Here is a 22,491-nt window from a genome sequence, read left to right as displayed (position 1 = left end):
ATAGAGTTGTGAAATACTCTTGAAAAAGCTGTGCTGTAATCGGAGCAAATCGTGTTTCAGTAGTAACCCACTGATTTGTCATGATGTGACGTATCAGTGACATCAAGACAAAGACTGAGACAGTTATTGGAATTGACTAACAAGTCTCTTTTCTTAATAATGTAATTTCTAAAATATCAAAAAGCAATAATATTCAAGACACACATTCAGAGAAATTGATATTAAAGGCTGTAAAATGTTGTGAGCCAATATAGAAACTCTTCAACTGCAATTCAGTCTTAACACTAACCATAATAGGACATATTTTCCACCAGCAATGCCATGATCTATGTCATGTATTCTTGTTTTTATTTTTTGTACAGGATCTCCTCTCACATGTAGGTCGATGTTTAGGGTCAGCTACAGAAAACCCTTGCACAACTTGCTGAAGGACACGTCAAATAATTGCTCTAACAGGAAGCTCAAACCCAGGCTTTTACGTAAAAAGATTGTCTAAGAAAACACCACCCCTCTGGAGCATATTTCACTGTTTTTAAATACATAAGGCAGGCACAAGTAACACACACAGTCATCCAGTGTGACTACAATGTGACTTAGTTGATGATTTAAGCTCTGGCTCTGTGGCCCTGGTCTGCTGATTGTACGGTAGGTGTGTGATTTCACCTCTGGTGCTGCTATTGTTGCCTTTTTCTCCAGTAAAAGGGGGGAGGGGGTAAGAGACTTGGCTTTTCATTAGTTGCCCGCACAATGAGGGGCCAAAATTAAGTGTTTCATGCTGTGGCACTAGAATAAAAGCCACCAACTGAGCAGCTGACTGGCCTTCTGAGTCACTGGCCTCCACTTCCCTTCACAAGAGCAGGGATAAATGCTGATTGGTTCTCTGGCTTATTATGATTCATGAGATTAGAGTAATTGCACGTTTTAACTTTATGGGTGCTGCCGGCTTTTGTAGTCCATCAAAATATTCGGTGCTTGTTCCGATACATCACAATTTAGCCTAAAAGTCTAAATGTAGGCCTAATATTAAATGATCAGAAATAGCTGACAACCGATGTAAACCTTATTTAGATGATGATGTGTTTTGTTTTCTGTTACTGTTATCAATATTAGCATGCAGCAGTATATTTTCGGGATAGATTTATTGTCATACAATACAATTTATGTTTGTGTATGTATAGATGAATGTAAAACAGCCCCACCCTGGTGTACCAGTGCAGTTATAGGCCTATATATTATGTCAGATTAAATATAGTGTAGTGTGGCAAATAAAACACTGTTGTTGTGTATTCTCCGAGGTATTTGCACGTGAAATGTTGAAATCACATGTAAATGATTAGTTAAAAGGACTGGACCAGCACAATAATAATGCATGCTCTACGTGTTAGATGTCTCAAGAATGGGAGTACCCGACTTCCATATATGGTAAACGGGGGGCCGGTGAAATCCAGCTGCGTCATTCTGATTGGCTAAGCGGTCTGACATGACCGTTTTTTCACAACTCGTCACCGACGCTGATTGGTCGGCTGACTTGGTCCGATTTAGGCTCATTATCTTAATCAGCCGTGGATGGAGTGAGAAGGGGGGGGGAAAGCAGAAGCCAAACAAGAACGGTGGAGTCTGGCGTGGAGCGTCGTTTCTACACGAACCGGCGACCACTGGCTGAGGGAAGAATGCTTGAAAACAAGAGAGAGAGGTTGAAAACCTTCCTCAGGAAGATCGACGAGAAGGCAATCGTCAGAATCAAGCACTTCATGAAAGAGAGGTGAGTGCAGTGAACGCGGCTCGCGCTGAACCGCTATCTGCCGGGTGAGCACCATCAACAGGGTGGATGCTAACGGTTAGCACTTCTTTGATGACAACAACCTGCCCGACAAAACTGGATTGTTTCGTCTCTTGTCAATGTAACTTTTTAACACAACACCAGGAGACGTATTATTGGGGACTGACTTTAAATGAAATGTACGTAAGGGGAGAATACGTTTTTAAGCCAGTGGGTAGATAATGCTAGCAGGTTAGCATCCGCCTTGTTGAGGATGTGTTGGCATTTCAGTTATCTTTAGCTAACGTTAGTGACACATTCAGTTTCACTTACTGGCACTATAACGAAACAGAAAAACAGTAACGCTTGGTTTTTAGTTAAAATACACTTGGTAGCGTCTTTATAATGTTAGTCTACATTAGCACAACCAGTAGTGGAGGCTCCATATTGGGGTTTACCATATGCTTAGCATTACGTTTTTGGCTTAGTCAACATTAGTCATTGATTGAGCTGTTGGTGACTTAAGCACCTGCCACCATTGATGTAGCGTGCTTAAAGACAGGCTTGGAAAACCCAGAGTAAAATGCTTGTTATTGGTAAAATTTAAATACTTGGTAGCACAATGTTGTTGTCATTTATCTGGGAAGTATTCTCACGGTTTTAGTTTAATTGGTAACCATTTGTTTCTTTTGTCATTGAGTCATTTCCAAGAACACAATGATTGACCCACATTATCCCTTTAAATAGGTGTTATGCCTGTGTTGTTTATGTCTAGTAGCTGGCTAATCTAATCCAGGCAGTGTAAATAAACAGCATTATATGGTAGAGTGGAATAAAGGGAAGCTAGTCCAGATCTGGTCGGTTCTTAATCTCGCCTAGGCCTCCTGCTCAGAAATTATGACTTCATCCACTGGCCTATGTGGGTCAGATTGACATCACTTTTGTGTCTCTCTGTCATGGATGAGCCAGGCCCGTTGAGATTCACAGCAGACCAGCCTGGCAGAGGCGCGTTTATGCACATCCAAATTCACTGCTACACTCTTTTAAACCTGCACACATATATTGTGGTACCCCCAGGGAAGCGCACACGCGTGCCTGTCACACTAGGGACGTTCAAGTCTATGTTTTCCCAGAAAAGCCTATTTTTAGCTCCCATGAGTCGACCACAGGTGGTACATGGTGTTATATAAATGCTCCCTGTATCTCACTGTTAGCACTCCTCGTCCTCTGAGCTTTGCCTTTCACTTTTCTCCCCATAGATAACCATTTGCTGCAGAGCTGGGCCAATCAGACGTGGCCTGCTGCTTATCAGCATAGCTATGATGTGTCTGTAGTATGGTATACGGGGTGATTATCTGTTACCACAACACACACACACACACACACACACACATACATATGCAGCATTGTGTTGTGGCAGTGTCAGGCTGCAATAAGCCAGGGCTCGGACCAAGCTAATGCAGCATCCACACTCATTTAATCTCTATGTTCTACACAGTTTTCTTTTTCTTTCTATGTGTAAATGTTGCTATATGAAGATTAGCCAAGTAATTTAAAGGAAAAAGAAAATGAGTAGATGCAGTAACACTGAGCACCTACTTGCTAGCTTTTAATTCACTCAGCATACAGGTTTGCAATGCACACATTCTCGAAAATATGACCAGCCTTGTTTCAATAGGGAAGAATCTATTGCTGCAAAGTTTGTTTAGATGAGGGAGCCTGGAATAGGCTGGGTGTGGCAGCTTTGCAGGCGTTTTGTTGGCTCCAGGAAGATGCTCCCAGGACACAGTTTCCTTGCCGCTGTGGGCAGCGGAGACTGCGTAGGTCTAAATTATGAGATGTGCTGCAGGCGCAGAGGAAAAGCTCAAGTTAGATGGAAACCACATCTGCAGAAGGGTTTATCGCTAAATGAGGGGTTGCATACTAACCAGCTGGTCACGGTTGAAGTTATGTGTTGCCTCTGTCAAGCTAATGCTAATGACCACTCCTCTGCCCTTGTCACAGAGCCAAGGAAAAGGCTATATTCTTCTTGGCTTACTCACCTTTTGGTTCTCACAGTAGCCTGGTGAATTCCACTTAAAGTAGATGTCACAGCACAGGTCAGTCTAATTTCAGACACATGAGGCTTATCTAAAAGCTTGGTGTTGTGCTCAGCTTTGATCGCCAGGATAACATTTGGTATGGTACTTTGCAGACAGAATACCCTTTCTTTGGTCATAAAAGACTGTGCAAGTCAGCTTTTTTTAAATACTATCTTGATTTTAAGTTAGACCCCGTCCTTTCGAAAGTGGGAACACTGCCTTGGCATCACCATGTCAAGGTGAGCTGTTCGTAGAAGGCTGGAGTAAATGTAGAGAGAGCAGCCAGGTGTAGTCATGGTCAGAAGGAATTCAGCAGGGAGTTACTTATCAATGAAATCAACTGCTGTAGACTTCCTACATACACTTTTCCCTCCACGATACATCGATGAACCCTCCTACACTGTGATTCAAGATATCTAGAATTTTTGAGATGCATAGTCTTGCACATTAAAACTGGGTTGTAGGAGGTTTTGGGGTATACAAGTGGGACTCGAAATGGCTTTGGCACATGTAATGTTTTGGATATGATAATTTACCTTGACAACTTGGTCCTCTAAGGAGCTGAGTTCAACAAAATTCTTCTGTAGATTAGATCCAGCCCCCCACTTGTATACAGTAAAGTGGCCTACTTTTACTTTTATGGATTTTAAAGTCAGGTTGGATTTTCCAGCCACATTCATTCCATGCCATCCCCCTGCTCACATGCCTGGTCACTGAAAGTACTCTTGAGTCGCCTTGAAGAAAGACCCTCTCTGTCTCTGTGCCCAGTTAGCGCAGAGGAAGTGGACGGAGATGCTGCATGCACAAGGCCACATGACTTCCCACCAAACACACTCGCACACACAGTTATTCTGCAACACACGTACACAGGCGCGCTCTGTTCCACTTGGCGCACACACAGTTTTCCTGCAGACTGAGCCCTGGCGGGGCGCCACAGACGGCATGTTATTTCGCCATGACCACTGGCTCGCTTCCCTGCCCTTCCTGACTGCTCTTATTGAAGCTCACACACAAACATGCATACATGCGCAGGCACATAACCCATTCAGTCTTTAATTTTCTTTTTGGCAATCATTTGTTAGTTTCTGGTTTTTGAAGTAGGTCAAATCGATTGAAAAGAAAAACTAGAAAACTAAACTAGATTATCACAGATTAGGACTCTCAAATGCTTTGTGTGTGGTTGCAAAAACTTGAACATCTTAACTATCCCATTTGACTCAATAAAGCGCAGCTGCAACAATCTGTTGTTTTGCTCCAGAGTAAGCTGGCGTTGATTGGGTGATGGTGAATCAGCTGTTCACATGACAAGAATTATCCACGGCTCTCCAGAAGATGGTGCTATCACACTATTTGGCTCTGCATTATTCTCAGATGATCTGATAGAGGATGCACGGGTGTAAAACCTTTGTCAGCCTCGCATGTGAACCTGGGGCTCATGTTGTTGGAGCAGTCACACTGGCTGTAGGAAAACTTTGAGATAGGCATTCTATATGGCACTGGCACTTAAAAGCTGACGTATGGCTGACGTCTGCAGCAAGACTCCAGGGATCATATGTCTCAGCTCGGGACAGCAAACAGAAGCATCATAACTCTGTACCCAAAAGAGATATTTTTTGTGCTGGAAAGTCCTGTGCTGGAGAAATTAGCCCCCATTTCACTGCAAGCTTGCTCCCAGTAAATTTAATCATCTTTTAATTGTACTGTAGATTTAATATCTAACTTTATGGATTTTGTTTAAGCATTACAGAAATGTGGTTATGGAATGGAAAGAGGCATTCTTTCCCTGATTCATATCATTGTATCAAACATTTTGTGCAGTTTAATACTTATGTGGTGAAGCTGGTTTTCCAATTTTGAGATAGGAGGAGTATTTTAAATACGAGTGCTTTTTCAGCAACAGAGATGAACGTGACTTGTGAGAAGTGCTCTCGCACCACCTTAGAAGTGGTATTGTGAAAGTCTTATCTGTAGATAAAATGGGGAGTGACAAACAAAAGGTGGAATTGCTCAGAGGTATATATATATATATAGCTGAATTTGTTATGTGAGATGAATGAATAAGCATTTCCTTTTGTCCACTTGGCAGCATTATGATGCAGATTTGTCCTCACATTGTAATTATCAAACTGACCTGGCCAAAAAAAGGGACCTCTGAGACACCCTTTTCCTGCCTCACCAGGATGAAGTGATATGTAAGAAGCTAATTAGACTTTTGGGAGATCTGGGTGTCAGCATTATGCATTTAAGTTGCCTGGTTAAGATGATTGTTGTCGTGTAAACTATGTTGTGGATTGTTTGTACTATCTCTGGGAAGTGACTTCATGCAGTCAGGATTAGCAGACTTTAAGGAAGAACAGCAGTCTGTTGAACCTTTTCTATCTATGCATAGCTTGCAGTCAGACACTGATTGTTAAAGGTATTAATGCATCTGACAAAGGTGTAGTTTGTTGATGAGCAAGCAGGAAGTTTACTTTCACTCTCGAGAACTGCAAGGCCACGTGGCTGTAGCAAAAAGCAAACCTGTGCAGTTTTGATTCTGGGAAAATGTATTTATAACACAGCCGGCCCACTGACTTCATCCTACACCTTAACACCAAGAGGTGTGTAATGAAAACACAGAAGGCGGTGGTTACATTGGAGAGCTACAGAGGGATATATGGTGGCTAAATTAAGACCAATGTCACAAGTGCAGTTGGACTTTATCTATCTGCTTGAGTTTCCAGGATGGTGATATCATAGGTACAGAAATAGCCTATTGATCAGCAGCTCTCAGCTGTTTGTGATTGAAACAAGAGTCTGTTACATTTAGAGTACACTACATTAATCTATTGACTGTTTTTTATTATATATTCTGAGCTTTTCTCCCCCTCTAGTCAAACACAAATATTCCTGCATGTGATGGCTCCATTTACATCATCCACAAAGAGCTAGCTTTTGTCATCCACATTGCACTGGCTGCTTTTAAAGCCATCTCTTTGCTATTGAGAACAGGCTATTGAGTGTTGTTGTCCAGCCTCCTAAACTGAGAATAACCTGGCAATGTTTCACTCACCCCCATGTTTCTACCATCTACCCCCTACTGTTGTAGCTGTTTCCAAGACAACACAGGCCGAGAAAGGACTCAGACAGGACAAAGCTTGGGAGGGCCTTTCAGGCTTGAACCCCAACCAGTCTTTTTTGTTTGTCTTTTCACCCTCCTCTCTTTGTCAGCCTCTTTCCAGCCGTGTGTTTCTCGCACTATCATCACGTTGAGCTCTTTGGCACTTTGAAGCGTTGCAGTAAAACAGACCTTTACACCCTCTTGATTTGGCTATTAAAGCTCGGGGTCTAAGTGCAAAACTGCCATACTCTGTCCTTCGGCTGCCTCAACCAGTAGTTGCTACAGGCTTTTTAAGATTGTGGGAAACGTGGAGGGAGAACTTGGTTAGTCATGGAGAGAGGGAAAGGCTTGTCGAACCAACATGGTGCTGTGGCTGATTCTCAAGCCGCTGAGGACCCGGGACGGTAAGGCTAGCAAGCAGATAGAGTTTTTGATCTCAGCCAGTGATTCTCAATTTGTCGCAGTTAAGAAAGGGCTTTCTTGAGCAATATTGAGTAAATCTAGGCTTGTTGTTTGCCTATGTTTTCTTTCCACCAACCAATGATAGAACTTTTTTGTTGGATTTCTATTGTGTGGTCATCAATTTCATGTCTGTGCTTCGAATATAAAAAAGTAATCATCAGTGCACTTGCTTGAATAAGTCGAGCTGATTTTTGTTTTCTCAATAGACTCTCTGTAAATCCAAGACCTCGTGCATGTCCATTTTAATCCTCCGCTGCAGAGAATTTGTGCCTGCTTTGAAATGTGAGGCATGGTTGTACCTCTAGGACTAACACTGAGTTTGTTAGATGGTGTTAACATAGAGCTCCAACATAGAAGTAGGTCAGAGGTCAAGGCCTTTGCCTGGCTGTTACACACCCATTTCAGGTAAGCCGCCTCCTGCTTTGTAAACATGAAGCGGCAGTTAAGAAACATCGCTTTTATGCAGTGCAAAGTTCATTTTATAATATGGTGTTTTTCCTTGTAACATTTCGTGATTACATGCATAATGTCACGCACCTGTTTATTCTTGATGGCTTTGGCCTTGAGTTTTTTTTAATAGGTCACTAGACTGACTCAGGGATGGACAGTTTATCATTTTATACATTTTTATACATATTATATTGATACTGTGATGTGGGACTAGATAAAGTCTTAGATTTTGGTTACTGTAATGATGCCTTTTCCTGGCTCTAGAGGCTGCATTACATTAAAGTAATGTCAAATTCTGAATTAACCAGACTTTAATAGCTATTCTATTAGTTGCCTTTACACACTCGGTAAGTATGATATCTACATAGCTGATGATAAATTTTCAAAAATCACATGGTGTAAATATTTTGTGAAAGCACCAATAGTCAACCCTACGATATCACTGAAATATTGATAACGATGTGTTGCATCAAAAATATTGTGAAATTAGATTTTTTCCTATTTAGCCCAGCCCTCAGATGGCTGAGGTGGTTTCCGCCAAAAATGTACTTTCCACACAAACATGAATGATTCACTGTTAGATGTTAGATTATCAGTTTCCCGCAAGGGGGAGTTCTGCCTGATGTCCATGTGTGTAAGTGATACAACCTGTCAGTGCAGACACTATGCCAGTATTTCCTGGAACCTCTGCAATAAACATTATACACAGTAGGATTGGGTGGCTGACTGCCAGGCTGTATTGAAATAAAGTGCATGTTAATGATGGCATAGATAATTGTTGTCTGGGGTCTTATGCTTGACTAATACAGGGACTTTATTTTGATAATATTACCAATTAATTTAGATTACTAAACTTAGAGCACCTATGGAAAATTTGCAGCCCTGCCCTTCAAATATAAAGGGCATCCTACTTTAAGCCTGAGTGTTACAGGAAGCAGCTTCAACGTGACCTTGTTAATGGTTACAGTTAGTCCTGAGCAAAGAGAGGAAGCTGTTGAGAAATTCAAACAGTCTATAGTCTTTAAACACTGCCTATATTGCCCTGTCTCGTGGCAATAGGTCAGGTGAGCATATTTGAACACAGACACCTGGTCAACAGTTCAGCACTGATGATGATATTGTTCCCACTGAGTGCTGCCTTTGTCTAAACACCCGCCACAGTAGCGTACTTTCTCCAAAGTTTACCAGCTGCTTTGGATATTTTATTCATATTTTAGAGCATAGAACAGTTCGCACCCTGAGTGCGCTTAGGGAAGACCTTTGAGATTGTGTTGTTGCTGCTGTACTGTCTCCTTGGTATGATTGTTTGCCTGAGGGGAGGTAGATAATGCACCACTCCTAGATCGGGCCAGATGGGCCAGTCTGAGCACTTCACAAGTATTTTACTTTCTTACTGATACACATGTAGAACTGTTTTCTAAAGAGTCCTGATGCTGCTTCGCCCTAAGAGAACAAATCTCAACAAGACAGGATTCTGATATTGGATAATGTTTCAGTGGAAGATTTTTATGGGATGGGCCCTGTTTTCTTTAACATGTCAGTGCCTGTGTTGTGCTTGTGTGTGAGGGAGAGAGGGATTGTGTGTACATCTCTCTCGTGCTTTTTTTTCCTCTGGGGGGGGGAGTGGCTGAGTTTGACGTCACTCACTACGGAGTGTCACACCATTCTCAACACAAAGTGGCTTCCTCTTAACAGCACATTCACAGAGCAATACACCAACAGTTTTGGACCCTCTCTTAACTAGGTCAACAATTTATCTTGGACTACATTCTTAAAACAGAGGACTATAAAAATCTTTTTGGGCTTTTTTTTATTATCTCAGTGTCTTTATTTTGGAACTTCTCAGATTTGATGGCGTGAGGCCAACAAGAGCTTAGAGATAATAGTGTTTTGAGTTGTTTTTCTATAAGAAAAGGAAATGCCTACTGTCAGTAGGTATATGAGTTTCCGTTCATCAAAGCGATTTAAATTGACCAGGTAAGGTGATCTTTGTTGTTATTTGCTCTAAGAGGTTGTTTTTTGTTTGTGTTTAGTCAGTTTGTTCTGTATTGTCATTGTTAATATAATTGGCAGGTTTAGATTTGTGTCTTAGACTTCAGCAGACTCCTCAGTCTTTGAGTAGATTTGTGTCTTGTTGGTTCTTGGTCAAGGACGGGCTATAGCCTTTGAAGAGCACTCTGACTGTAGTTTTTTTTCTCAGTTTATTGAGATGACATATTTGCAGAGCCTTGTCAGTTTTAGATCAGGTTGTAAAGCAGCCAGGAGGTGTAATTGTAAAGGTGCAGCCAGAGCGCTGACGCATCAGTAAAACTAAGTGATTTGGAAAAGTGTAGTCTTTTCCAAGACATCTCAGAGATAAGCCCATTGTCTGCCAGATATCAGTCCAGCCATCACATTGCCTTTCATTTGAATAGATTGGTGAGCAGCCAAGTCAATGTTAAGCCAGATGTTTGCTGTTAAAATGCAGTGTTTAGCAACTGGTCTTCCGTGCTAGATGATGACACTGTGTAGAGTACAGGAGATTGAAATAGGCATCTTCTCTGAGACAGTTCATAGATTTAGTGTAATTCAGCTGGTGGCTGAGGTTGATTTCCCGCACTGACTTCCTTTGGGTTTTTTTTTTTAACATGTTCTCATCATCTTGGTCGTTGATTTATCGTCTGTGTTTTTAGCTTACTGTGAAATGACTGGTGAAGTCATGCGCTATGTTTGAATGTATGCTTCTACAGAGGTGAAGAGTTTTATCAGTGGGTGTTTTGGCTCTGACTTTTTGTGCTTCTGAGAATAGTCATGCAGTGATAAAATTAGAAGTAGTCGTGCTGTGTTTTTTTAAATGTCCTCGCTGTAACTCCTCCAAGAGAAATTCTATATGCCCACACTGTGTGCACATGAAAATGATTTTAAAACATTTTGCATGTTTCTAAATCGTACCCTTTTTCCCTCCATGTCCAGCAGCTACCCAGTAGACAGCAGTGGTGGCGGGCTGCCAGCCAAAGTGAAGAAAAGCAGGAGCAGCTTAAGCAATGGCAGCATCAAGAAGGCGGAGAGCAGGAAAGCCTTGAGCTTGGAAGCAGCCCAGCTCGAGATCCAGCAACAGCACAAAACCCTCACCAGACAAGTAGCCGTCAGGTAGGACTGATGGGACAGAGGGATAATTGTACCAAATTCCATAAGGTTTCTGCAGCAAAATGATCTGAAAAACAAATAGAAATGCTAAAACTGCAGCAGATTCATAATGAATCACACGTATCTGTATGTTCCAATAAGCCAAGAGATAGTTTTGCTTTCACACTTATTTCCATTTTTAAAATTGTTTTCAAAATCCAAAACCTGAAATGTAAGCAATGCATCTCACAGACTCAGATTACCATGTGCGGGGAAAATATTATTTCTCAGTCTTCAAAATGCATAAAATCACACATTTGATGTAACAGAGACTCACAGCTATTCTGAGCACAAATCACAAGACCAGACCTAACCCTCAGCTGGTATTCGGTCGTGACACACTCATGACTGCACAGCCGTCGTGGACTGGCTGTCTCCTCACATGATTCACATGTTTGAGGGTGGATTTGTGATATTTATTGCTGTGAAGAGCAATATCCATCCCTACTACTGCCTGTGTGACGAAGCGATTACACAGCCGTTTGCAAAAGATATAATGGATTGAGGGACATCACACTAACCAACGTTGAGTCACGGAATAGGCCTGTTATAGCAGGTTTCTTCAGCAAATTAGAGGGGGTTGGAGACAGTTGTGCAGCAAGTGTGGGGTCTGTATCTTCTCACATTAACCTGCTGAAGCCGCAGACTTCCTCTGAATTAACAGCTGTGATGTTTGTCTCTGTAGGTCGCAGACATTTGATGTTGACAGCGGAAGCTTTGAGAGGACGGAGGGCACTGGCACACAAAGTGTAAGTCAGGTTAAAGTACATACGTTTGTGAGTCTTTTAGTGTCCTGGTTTTTGTTCTAATTTCCTTCTCTTCTCTCTTTTAGAGTTTCATAAAGCACAACAAGACATTCCACAAGTTGTTTCCAGACATTCCTGAGAATGAAGACTTGATACATGGTAGGTAAACACAAATTAAAGAGAGAGCGAATGACTGAATGAATGCGGAACCACATAAAACTAAAGGTGCCTGTGCTTACCTCCTCTCCCAGCATACATCTGTGCCCTGCAGAAGGAAGTGCCCTACCACGGTCGACTGTACGTCACTGACACCCATGCCTGTTTCTACTCCTCAGTTCTGCTCAAAGACACTAAGGTAAATTATATTAATGTAATACCTCCATTTTAATGCATGTCTTTTTGTGTTTGGTATTTCACCACATTGTTCCACCTTTTCTAACTGTTTCCTGTTTGTTGCTTTGTGCTTTTGCAGTTAGTTATTCCTGTTTCCTGCATCCTCATAGTGAAGAAACAGAACACAGCTTTACTGGTACCCAACGCCTTGTCGGTCCGCACTACAGAAGGAGAGAAGGTCAGTTTCTTCTTCTTCAACTTCAGCCCCACACATTTATCTTAAACACTTTTAATTGTCACAGTCTGTTTAACTAGAAATCTAATCAATGACTGCGTGTATTTTGTGGTTCAGGTTTGGTGTGTCATATGGCTAATATTCCATTTTTTATTTATTCCCTCTCTTTGTGTAGTTCCTGTTTGTGTCGCTGCGGAACAGAGAATCATGTTATCAGCTGCTGCGTTCAGTATGTCCTCAGATAGAGGTGAGTTACTGCAGTCAAATATCGGAGATTTTAGATATTTAGATGTTCTGCAATTCAAAACAGAATCTCAAATTCAGTCAAAAATATAGTTGTAGAAATCTATTTTATAATGAAAAGAGGGCAGCAAGCCTGCTACTGTAACCTTGTTGCATATCTCCAAACATTTAAATAATTTATATTTTGACTACATGCACAGAGTCATAGCATGTAGACTATCAGTCCATTCGTCAGAACTAACCTTATGATAAGACTATCAAAATAGAAGTTACTAATCATACACACAACTTTGAATAAATGAAAACATGTCTGTCTGTTACAGGATGGCAGCACAAACAGTAGCCCTGTCTTCTCCTCAGCTGAGAACAGCTTCGATAAGAGCAAACTCGTGGTAAGAGATCTTTTCTTAATACTCAAATAAAAATGTATCGTCTCTTAAAGGTAACATTTTTCCTAGATCAGTTCGTGATGGTAATTCTTACTCTCTTACCTTGACAGAACTCCAGCCAGTCCAGTCTGGATGACAGCTTCGACCAATTTGATGGCTCCGAGTCACAGTCTTTACAGGACCAGCCTCTGCACAGACCACACAGAGGTAAGAGTCCTTTACATTATGTTTACATATATCTAGAATTATCTGGTACGGTAGAGAACTCTAAATAGTGTCTATTTGGGGGGAATCGGTAGTAAGACCTATCTTCGGCTGACATCAGCCATGCATATTTGGACTAAAAACTCTTTGACAGTTTGTTTTGCTTCTGTTATCTCATGTCTGTTCAGTCCAGTCGACATGCAACGTCCAAGGTTGCATAGCGGGCTGACATTGATTTCTTTTCCCCCATCTCTCTCTCTTCTTCAGAGGCAGTGCCTAATGGGAATGGCCCGACTTTCAGGAGCCTTCACATGCAGCAGAGTGATAGTTCGTCCTCAGAGGAGCTGTCAGTGTCAGGTAAGACACACTCGCACACCGATTGCAAGTTATTGCTAGTACTTTTTTTTTTTTTTTAATCAAAGTGGCTGCTAGTGTAGAGGGCTGTCATTTTTAGCACTTGAGGGGCACGCAATAAAAAGTGGCGTGTGTTTGATCCCCAGAAAGACAGCTGCTAGCTTATATATATTTAGACAGTGCTAGTTGGAAGATGTCTGTATTTGAAATCTCACACAGTTCATTTTAATTGTAATGATTTTCTCATAGCTACATTTTGCATCTCACTCTGTGCTGTCATCTACAAAATATGCACCATGTTGTGCAGAAGTAGAAATACACCCTCAGTTACAACCTCCAAACAGGAAACCATTGATATTCATGCAATGATTGCATTTCCTTCTCCAGGTTCAGGTGGATCGTGGGTATGGAACGTGACAGAAAAGGCCAAGTCCCTGCTGGTTCAGAGAGAGGCCAGCACCCTCAATACTCTACTCTTTATTTACTTGATTTTGTGAGTAGCACTTCCTCTCTATAGCATGTTCTGTCTTCTGCTCTCTCCCTCTCTTCATCCTTTAATCCAGCACCTTTAGCGCTGATCTAAAGCTGCCTTTCAAAAGTCACACTCCTTAACGGAAACTCTGAGGAATTTCACAATCTTACCATGGTAGTAACAAACTAGGTGATCTTGTAGGATCTCATTCCGATGTAGAAGCTCGCCAACTTTTTAGGGGGTTTGCAAACCAGTTTTTGATAGCTCATATGCAGCATTTCCTTGACTTGAAGCCTAACATTCCTTTGTTGTGCGTTTTGAGTGTTGTAAACTGTAATGTGAACTGGTAGTGCAGTTAAATGCAAGGTACGCAAGTGTGACAAAGTCTTTCTAAGTGCAGGCTGAAAGGCCTAAAAAGTATTCACATTAATTGTTTAGCTGTTGGTTCTTTTTGTACCTGCTATAAGCTGATATCATTGACCTTTATCACAGTGAATACACAGGACTCACGACTCATTTTTTGTTACAGGGTTGTGCTGCTGCTGCTGTCATCTGGCTACATTGGTTTACGTATCGTGGCCCTGGAGGAACAGCTGACATCCCTCGGGGCGCTGCCTGAGTTCACCTTACAGAGCGGGTGAGAAGTCTTTCTCTGAACATAAACACCACTCACAGGGTGGTTGCTAAAGAGATAAACGTTGAAGCGAGTAGTTTTTATCTGTCCAGCAAAGCAATTCTGCCTCTTAATTACACTGTGCCATTAAAGACAAATTCAATGAAGTCAGCATGTGTGCCCCGAGTGCCACAGTCATGACTCATTACTGCTACTCGGTGGTCAGTGTCATGTACTTGATACAAAGAATAAAACTGAAAACTGACTTCTTTCTCAAATAATTCTTTACTCCCCATGTCATACTAATCCTTCGTTTCATAAAGCTCTTAAAAAAATACATGTATCCTGTTCACTCCAAGAATTTATTGAGAATTATTAGGTGTTGAGGTGTTGGTTACGTAATTTGCTTTGTTCTCTTTCAAGGAAACATTGGAAAATTCCTGTAATAGGTGCAGCCTTGCTGCCAAGTAACTAAATGATTGAGTAGCAGTTGTTAGGCGTGTATTAAGTTTGCTTTCGATATGCCGCTCTCAACTGGTTCCCTCTCGTCTTTTCACAGGTACCAAGACACATAACACTCAGCGACTGAAGGAGAGATTGGTTGACTCGTGATTGGAGGATGATTTCGACCTCTTCCAGCAGAACACAGAGGGAGAACTTTAATGTACTCAAGACTGTGCTCCCAACATGACCTCTGCTGTTGGCTAGAGGAAAAAATGGCCAACCTGTGCAATTTCAGAGACAACTTATTACCTTGAAGGGCTACACTTCCTCCTAGTGCAGTAGACAAATGGACATGCCACGACTTAGACTCACAGAGCCGAGCCAAACTGCATACACACACTGCCTGGTTGCAGCGTGTCTGTCGTTGAAACCAAAGCCAAACGGCTCTAACTTAGCAACGTGCCACGCTAGCCGAGTTGACGGGCACTTCTTCCTGACAGGAATTGTTCCACATCTGTCGCTTTTCAAGCAGACTCCTCTCCCTGAGCATGCAGTCTGAACAGGGCTATACCAGTCAGCATTAGCCTGCTGTAGTGCTTATTATTGCACCTCAACACCAGAGACGTAGTGCTATGCATAGCCAAAGATGCACACAGTGCACGTCTTTTGCATGAGTGCACTGAGATGATTTTTTAAAATGGTTTTCTATCTCTTATTTACCCTTCCATCTATCAGTGGTGTATACAAATCTGTCTCTGTCTGTGCACTCAGCAACTGTCGGGTACTTCTCTTCGAATGGTTCTCATCTTCCTAATCAGCTGTGGGTTGAAATGATGATCGTAAAACCTCAAAATCAGATCAGCCCATGGAGGCTCGATATTCTCCTGATGGTCTTATCCTTTCTCTCTTTCTCCAATCAGCAATGATTGCAGTATTACTTTCCTCGTCTTTGGTATGATTTAAACCAGTTTTAATGATCAATGCTCAGAGGTTATTTCCCTGCAGTCTCAACTGTGGATGAATGCATCATCAATGCACAATATTTAATACAGAAGGACACAAAAGGTTGTCTCAGAGGCATCAACATGTTTTTGTGTACGACTTTTCAATAGCTTTGGTCTTCAAGATTAGAGATTTAAAATCTGTCTGGCTCAGATGTCTGTCGATGTACTGTCTACCAGTCTGACCACGTTGTGTTAAAAGTACAAAACCTCTCTCTCTCTGACAGGCCTCTTGAAGACCAAGTGGCATTTCTAGAACTTTCAGGTTATGTAAAGTAGCACCAATAATGTATTTCTAATGTTCATGCATGTGTCTGCAATATCGACACTCGACTGATACTGTATCTGCGTTCTCACTCTCACCTGGAGAGGAGAATTTGCAACCACACTTGCTGTGAGGTCCGAGTTTTTCAACAGCGAAACAAGTGGTCCCAAGAAGAAATTTCAATATGCAAAAATTATTATGCATGGCAAAAAATGTGATTTATCTTGGTGTGCTGTTTTTAAAAGGAGTTCGATGTTTGTGGGGAAGAAATTGTGTAAGAAAAAAAAAAGATTAGAGTGAAAGGAACGGCTCGATCGAGCGCGTGCACTTTAAAAAATGTGTTGTGCCTGTCACAATCCAAGACACTTTGGATTGATAAGAAATGGCAAAGCTGGCGTTCTGTGGTATCTGACGGTGCTAAGACCTTTTTTAAATTGTTTTCACTCAGGGGTGGTGGGCACTACCTGCCACGTGGTTTTTAGGTTGTCATCTTTCCCTTTGTCATTTCAAAGTCTAGTGCTCGTGATGGGGTTCACATTTCGTACATCCTGGCTTTGGTGATTTCTCAAATGTCCCTTTGAGAAAGAACACTAGTCACTGACATTCACTTGACTTCACTATTTGATGTAATTGTATACGGCATCTCAGAGTGCTTTCTCCGCCCCCTCCCCTCCCCCATGACCCTTTTAAACTAACCTAACAATGCATATCCACGCCACATCTAAATGATTTAACGTCACCCTTGTCGTGGAAGCTGTTGTTGACGAGGTGTAGCGAGCAGGTTTGCCTTTGCTACACCCTGTTTGAAGAGTCATATTCTTACCTTCAGCTTAGGTTCTTGTCAACATGCCATATTCAGTACTGTCAGATCTTATTATCCCCCACCAGGGGGCAGCACACACACACATCCACTGTCCTTGAATGGACTCAATGCAAGAATCTCAATGATGAGGGCAGTATTTGTGTGGTTTTGCACTATTCAAAGTGTTGTAAATAATTTTGTATCAATTGTTAATGTCCTTAATTCTACTATGGTCCTATATATATTTATTTGCATTCTGTGTAATTCAAAGTAGTCTCTGTGAGATGGCTTTGCTATTGTTCAAAATAAATCAAACGTTGCGAAGTAAATAATGTTTTGTGTATTTGCTGTTATTTACTGTTTCCACATAAGACTTGACCAAATGCATGAAGAATTAACTTGATCAAATTGAGTTTTTGGGAGTGGTACAAGTAAACTGGATATGAGTGAAAACACTCACAGAACACACACCTATTTGCATTTCACATTAATGTTTGTGATAAGACAGAAAGCAACTTTAAATCTTCATATTCAAGAAATTAAATTTAGAAATTTTTACACAAAAAATACAACTGCTGCAAAGTTGCAAAGCAATGTTTGACAGTAACTTGTTAGAGTTTTGCATCATTAAAACTTGACTGCAAATCAGACTGAATCTGGAACATAGAAAATACTTGTAAACTAACTTTATACTGCCCTGCTTTTGATATTTTATTATGTCTGTGAAAAAGTCATCCATGTGAGGATATTTTAGAAGTGCAAAGTCAAATGCAACTGTACTTCTATACAAAAAGGTCCTTCGGTCCAGTTACCTGTGACTTAGCATTAGCACCATATATTGTATTATTTCCCATTTATGTTGCTTCTTTTTTTTATTCTTAAGATACAGTTAGATTCTCAATGACCTCGCAAACTTCATCTTTTGCTCCTGAGCTGCTGATTGTTCTTAAGATTGGATGCTCCAAAAGCCAACTAATCTTTAAAAAAAAAAAAGAAAAAAAAAGTCAGACTTTACTTTGCTTGGTCAGTGAGAGGATCCTACATATGGATGCTAATGCATTCACTGGAGAAAATACATATATTTTGTTGTTGTTTATATAAAAAAATAAGAATATTATATCAGAATTATGGATAAGATTTTCATGACAAAAAAATATCTTGTTTTTCTGCACTCCAAAAAACTTCATGGAGTTAGTGGATAATGTTTGTCAGCATTGAAAAAAAAATATCTTTGTTTGATTAAGTTATTTTAAGAAGCTGGTAAAAAAAATGACATTTTTGAGTAGATGGAATTAAAATAAGTATAGTGTGATCACAAAATATCAACACAACTTTTGTATAATTATTAACTTGGTTGAAATTAATTCCGCTTTTCAAGGTCAAAGCAAATCATGTTGGTTGTACTAAACTAACTTGAGTTTGTCACATTATGAAAGACTCATGGGATTGACTCATTAATGCCGGAGTTGGAACTACTTAAAAAGACGCAAATAGTTAGATTAATTTTTTTTTAGTTGGACCAGTGGATTATTTTTAGAGAGAGAATTAATGAGATAATCAAGGATTTTATTTATTTATTTTGCTTTTTGGGCTGATTTTTTTTTTCTATGAAAACTTTTCTCATAATTCTGAGATAATAATCTTGTTGATACAGAAAAGGGGATGCATTACGCTCTTTGTAGGAACCAGATCACTCAGAGTATGCCAGTAATATGAACTCACTTTGGGACACAGCAGGCCTTATCTTACAGCAGTGGTGTTCTGTGCCTCCTACATGTGGCATAAGACCGCCATCTAGTGGCAATTCTCTAACACATAGACATTGCTGTAGAAAACTACATTACATTTAGAACAGATGTTTTAATTCTAATCAGTGGCGCACACCACCTAAGCAGTGTTACAGGAGGCCTTTGCTTGATTTAGTAAAATAAATAAGAATTTATTTTTGATTTCATCTGGTGAAAATAAGTGTAGTATTATTATGAAATGTGCTCTACACACCTATACAATAAAGCATGTTTAAACATAAAAATTGATAAGGGTATGATAAGATGTTTGAACGTTTGCTCTGCTCATGTATGGTGTCAAATAAGATGTCCTGCCAATTTCGCTCACAAAAATGGTCAGATTTTTTCTAAATGTTTGGTCAACATCTACATATGTATATAAAAAAAGTTGTCGTCAGTGAATCAGAGCTGCAGTATAACCACACAGATGTCTATGATTTCTATTTATTCCATTCTAGGCAGCCACTCAGAAGCAGCGGTGACATCCATTGCAACAGTCCTGGAGCTAATCGGCGTCTTCATCTTGTTCAGCTGTCCGGGTTATTTGAAGGAGGGGGTTCTGCAGTGGTCCGCTGGTAAGCACAGAGCTGGAACACACCTGAGAGAAACCACAGTTAACCAGACAATTAGGTAACACATTAAACTGATAAAGTTTCATTTTTAAATGACATGTCATGGGTGGAAGTTGTGGAACACTGTTAGTCATTGTCACCAAAGACTGAAACTTTCAAATCCAACATGTAAAGGTGCTAAATTCTTGATTTAGCCGATGATAAGAAGAAAGCAGTTTTGCTTTTCTGAAAACCTACTGGTTTAATTCGCTTATGCCTTTGGGCTGCTATGTTATCATCTAATATAAAGTAGTTTTACCATACAGTATTAAAGTGTTAGATCCCAGATTCGCAATACAGTATGTACCACAGCCACTTAGTGTGTGTGTTTACTAGTATGGAGATCTAAAGGTGCAAAAATAATTGTTGTTTATTTAATAACCAATGAAATGAATGCATATTTATGGTTCACTTCCTGTATATATTAACATGCTTTTGGACTTTTCTTTGTAGTTATCTCATTTTATGTTTTATATTGCTTGTTTTAGAGCCTCATATTTTTTTATTCTCTGTTTTTGTTCTATGTTGTCTGTCTGTAGCTTATGTTGCTGCCTGTCTTGGCCAGGACATTTTTGAAAAAGAGATGTTTAATCTCAAGTTTTATGGTTAAATAACCTGTAGATAGTCTTATTCAGGATGTTTTTTTTATTTATTTATTTTTTTTACAAAATAAATAATCAAAATACACAACTAATGAAATATAGTAACTACCTGCTGCAAAAGCCAAAATGATGGCCACCCAGCCAATGATGTATGACCAGGAAAAGCGCCAGTCCAGGAAGCGTTTGCCAAAGAAAGTAACAGTCACTCCAGTGTAAATTGCCAAAGCCAGCAGAGCAAGAAAACCTGTGAATAAAAAGAGAAAGGACATTTAAAAAAGCACACCAGATGCATGTAAGAAACTCACACAAAAATAGCCTCTTAATATTGTGTGCACTTAGACTAACCTTTGCTGTAAACCCATTGCAAAAAGTCCCAGACAAGCTTGCTAAATGTGCGTGTTACCTGACAGGACCAGGGCAATGCCGCCTGTACGGACCCTCCTGTTCTTGGTGCCGTTAGTGAAGGCGCTCAGGCCGAGCACCACACCGGCGAAGCAGCTCAGCACCGCCAGCAACATAAAGGCCCGCGTGGCGTCCCAGAAGGCTGGACACAAAAAGGTCAAGACCACATACACATCAACAGATACTTACACTTGGATTTGACACAAATACTCATATATTAGTTTGCATGCTGACACCTGTATGTCACATCACTCACAATGCAAAGTTCCTCTGTAGCACAATGCAGCATTTAAAAAGTTTTCTTTATATATTTATTATAGTGTCTTCCTTCAACCTGCTCAATTTAGGCACACTTTTAGACAGCCTAATTCATAGTGAAGCTCTCTAGGATCAGAGACTTTTAGTGCCTTTGTTTTGCCCAAATCCCTCAAGTACTCACCTACAGTTATGGTGTGGGCATGGCATTTGTGGTTGATGCAGAACCTCCAAAGCCCTTGATTAGCCGAGCTACCCGAGTATCGATACTGCATCCAGAAATCTGTCGCTGTAGCAACGATGAGAAGCACAAGGGCAGCCACACCGCAGAGCGTGCCCCCTCCTGCTAAAGTATACAGCATGGTGGAGAAGCCAGGGGTAGAGCTGTCCTCCTAAACATTCAGCAACTGTTCGGGGAAGAGAGGACAGTATGGATAAGGGTGCAACATGTAGACCATGTACTCAGTGATACGCTTTGAATGCCAGAAATGATCCATTATGCATCATTATCTTCGTCCATTGAAGATAACAAAGGTCAAGTTACTGTCTCTCACATCCTTCCTTAGTTGGAAGTAACAACTGCAATAACTGTTGCCTCTCTTTTACTATGTGAGCCAGGTTTAGGTACATTTGTAGAGCAGACAGAAAAGACCGATCACACTCTAAAACTAAATGTCCTACAAGAAACCAATTCTTACTCTTTTAAGGTGATCATTTCAAACATACATGCCGGCACATGAGAGAAGAGAGCGAGTCATTCGTCAGTGCCACAGCCAGCAAAGCACTTGACCCAAACCGCCATACGACAATAAGCTTGCCTATCAGGCAGTTCGGAGCCATTGTTCACCGCTAATTCCCCTTTGTGCACCACAAACTAATCTTCTAGTACTGAGCAACTGAACTGTCAGCAGTGTCGCTCTCTGTCACACGGCCAGCAAACCAATGATTTCAAACACTGATTTCTCCTCTGTGCAGCTCTTGCATGTCCAAATTACAAAATTACATCCAAAAAAAGATCTATGGTATACATCTGAATCCCAAATCTGTCTGACAATATTAATTTTTAGCAAGCAACATGAACAAAGATCAGGGTCCCAGCAGGCCTAGTTTGTTAGCTGCAATCTAGAGGTCTCCCAACTTCATCTCTTCTGCCCTTGTAGTCCCACTTGTCCTCCACATACGGGTTCTCAGTCACTGCTTTGCCTTTTAAGTCCTCAAAGAACGCAGCATCTTCCTGGAAGTGCAGTAAAAACAGGTTGTGTGTAAGTCCAAGTTTTAGTCTGATACCTCTGGGTTGGCCGGTGTCTCTCCAGGGTTGCTGGTTGTGACAGTGTTTGTATCCTTTTTAAGCGCTGCACCCCTGGCCCTCATTGTCCATCCCACAAAAGAGGGAATGATCGAGCGCAGCATGTGAGTGATGGTAAATCCCTGCTCGCACTCCTCTCTGCAGTTACCTCCATCCCTCCCATCACCCCTCTGTCTCTTTAACCTCTTGCACTTTGTCTCTTTGTGGCCTGTGTGACTTCATCTTGTTCCTCCCGTTTTCAATTTCTGTCTACATGTCTTCTGCAAAGTATCTGACCATACCGGACACCTAAGGTAAATGCATCAGGTTTTTTTTTTTTTCTGCTATAAGCATGTTCCAACCCCTACAGTTTAGCCATGCCAGTGATGGGACTCTGCAGGACATTAGCAGCCCTTACATGCATTAGCAGC

General features: G+C 41.0%; 2 protein-coding genes across 8 annotated transcripts; one reads left to right on the top strand and one right to left on the bottom strand.

Moving 5' to 3' along the window:
• Positions 1-1,570: 1,570 nt before the first annotated feature.
• Positions 1,571-17,450, top strand: LOC117254218 (GRAM domain-containing protein 2B). 6 transcript variants are annotated; one of them, XM_078168849.1, is made up of 13 exons: positions 1,571-1,762; positions 10,808-10,981; positions 11,703-11,766; positions 11,850-11,922; positions 12,015-12,118; positions 12,236-12,334; positions 12,507-12,578; positions 12,898-12,966; positions 13,074-13,170; positions 13,435-13,524; positions 13,909-14,014; positions 14,523-14,630; positions 15,166-17,450. In XM_078168849.1, exons 1-13 carry the CDS (start codon positions 1,671-1,673, stop codon positions 15,179-15,181), a joined length of 1,164 nt encoding a protein of 387 aa, XP_078024975.1. In that variant the 5' UTR covers positions 1,571-1,670; the 3' UTR covers positions 15,182-17,450. The 6 variants fall into 6 exon arrangements, with proteins under 6 accessions (XP_078024975.1, XP_033478228.1, XP_033478225.1 ...); XM_033622337.2 differs by having other exon boundaries at positions 10,805-10,981; XM_033622334.2 differs by lacking the exon at positions 1,571-1,762 and adding an exon at positions 7,185-7,344.
• Positions 17,451-19,335: 1,885 nt separating this feature from the next.
• lim2.2 (lens intrinsic membrane protein 2.2) lies at positions 19,336-22,170 on the bottom strand. Of its 2 annotated transcripts, none has more exons than XM_033622523.1 (5): positions 22,063-22,170; positions 20,960-21,182; positions 20,522-20,662; positions 20,228-20,362; positions 19,336-19,503 (listed from the first exon to the last, which is right to left on the bottom strand). In XM_033622523.1, exons 2-5 carry the CDS (start codon positions 21,135-21,137, stop codon positions 19,433-19,435), a joined length of 525 nt encoding a protein of 174 aa, XP_033478414.1. In that variant the 5' UTR covers positions 21,138-21,182; positions 22,063-22,170; the 3' UTR covers positions 19,336-19,432. The 2 variants fall into 2 exon arrangements, with proteins under 2 accessions (XP_033478414.1, XP_033478416.1); XM_033622525.2 differs by lacking the exon at positions 22,063-22,170 and adding an exon at positions 21,474-21,573.
• Between the last annotated feature and the right edge of the window lie 321 nt (positions 22,171-22,491).

This window comes from Epinephelus lanceolatus, chromosome 6, assembly GCF_041903045.1.
Source record: "Epinephelus lanceolatus isolate andai-2023 chromosome 6, ASM4190304v1, whole genome shotgun sequence".
Taxonomy (NCBI): domain Eukaryota; kingdom Metazoa; phylum Chordata; class Actinopteri; order Perciformes; family Serranidae; genus Epinephelus; species Epinephelus lanceolatus.
This window is presented reverse-complemented; position numbering and strand designations above follow the sequence as displayed.

Excerpts from the sequence above, each read along its gene's own strand:
- LOC117254218 (XM_033622337.2), top strand. The coding sequence starts at position 1,671 with ATGCTTGAAAACAAGAGAGAGAGGTTGAAAACCTTCCTCAGGAAGATC. Across the intron at positions 11,767-11,849 it reads AGGGCACTGGCACACAAAGT|AGTTTCATAAAGCACAACAA; the intron begins GTAAGTCAGGTT and ends TCTCTCTTTTAG. Across the intron at positions 11,923-12,014 it reads GAATGAAGACTTGATACATG|CATACATCTGTGCCCTGCAG; the intron begins GTAGGTAAACAC and ends CTCCTCTCCCAG.
- lim2.2 (XM_033622523.1), bottom strand. The coding sequence starts at position 21,137 with ATGCTGTATACTTTAGCAGGAGGGGGCACGCTCTGCGGTGTGGCTGCC. Across the intron at positions 20,363-20,521 it reads CATTGCCCTGGTCCTGTCAG|GTTTTCTTGCTCTGCTGGCT; the intron begins GTAACACGCACA and ends TTTTATTCACAG. Across the intron at positions 19,504-20,227 it reads CATTTTGGCTTTTGCAGCAG|GTGTGTTCCAGCTCTGTGCT; the intron begins GTAGTTACTATA and ends GGTTTCTCTCAG.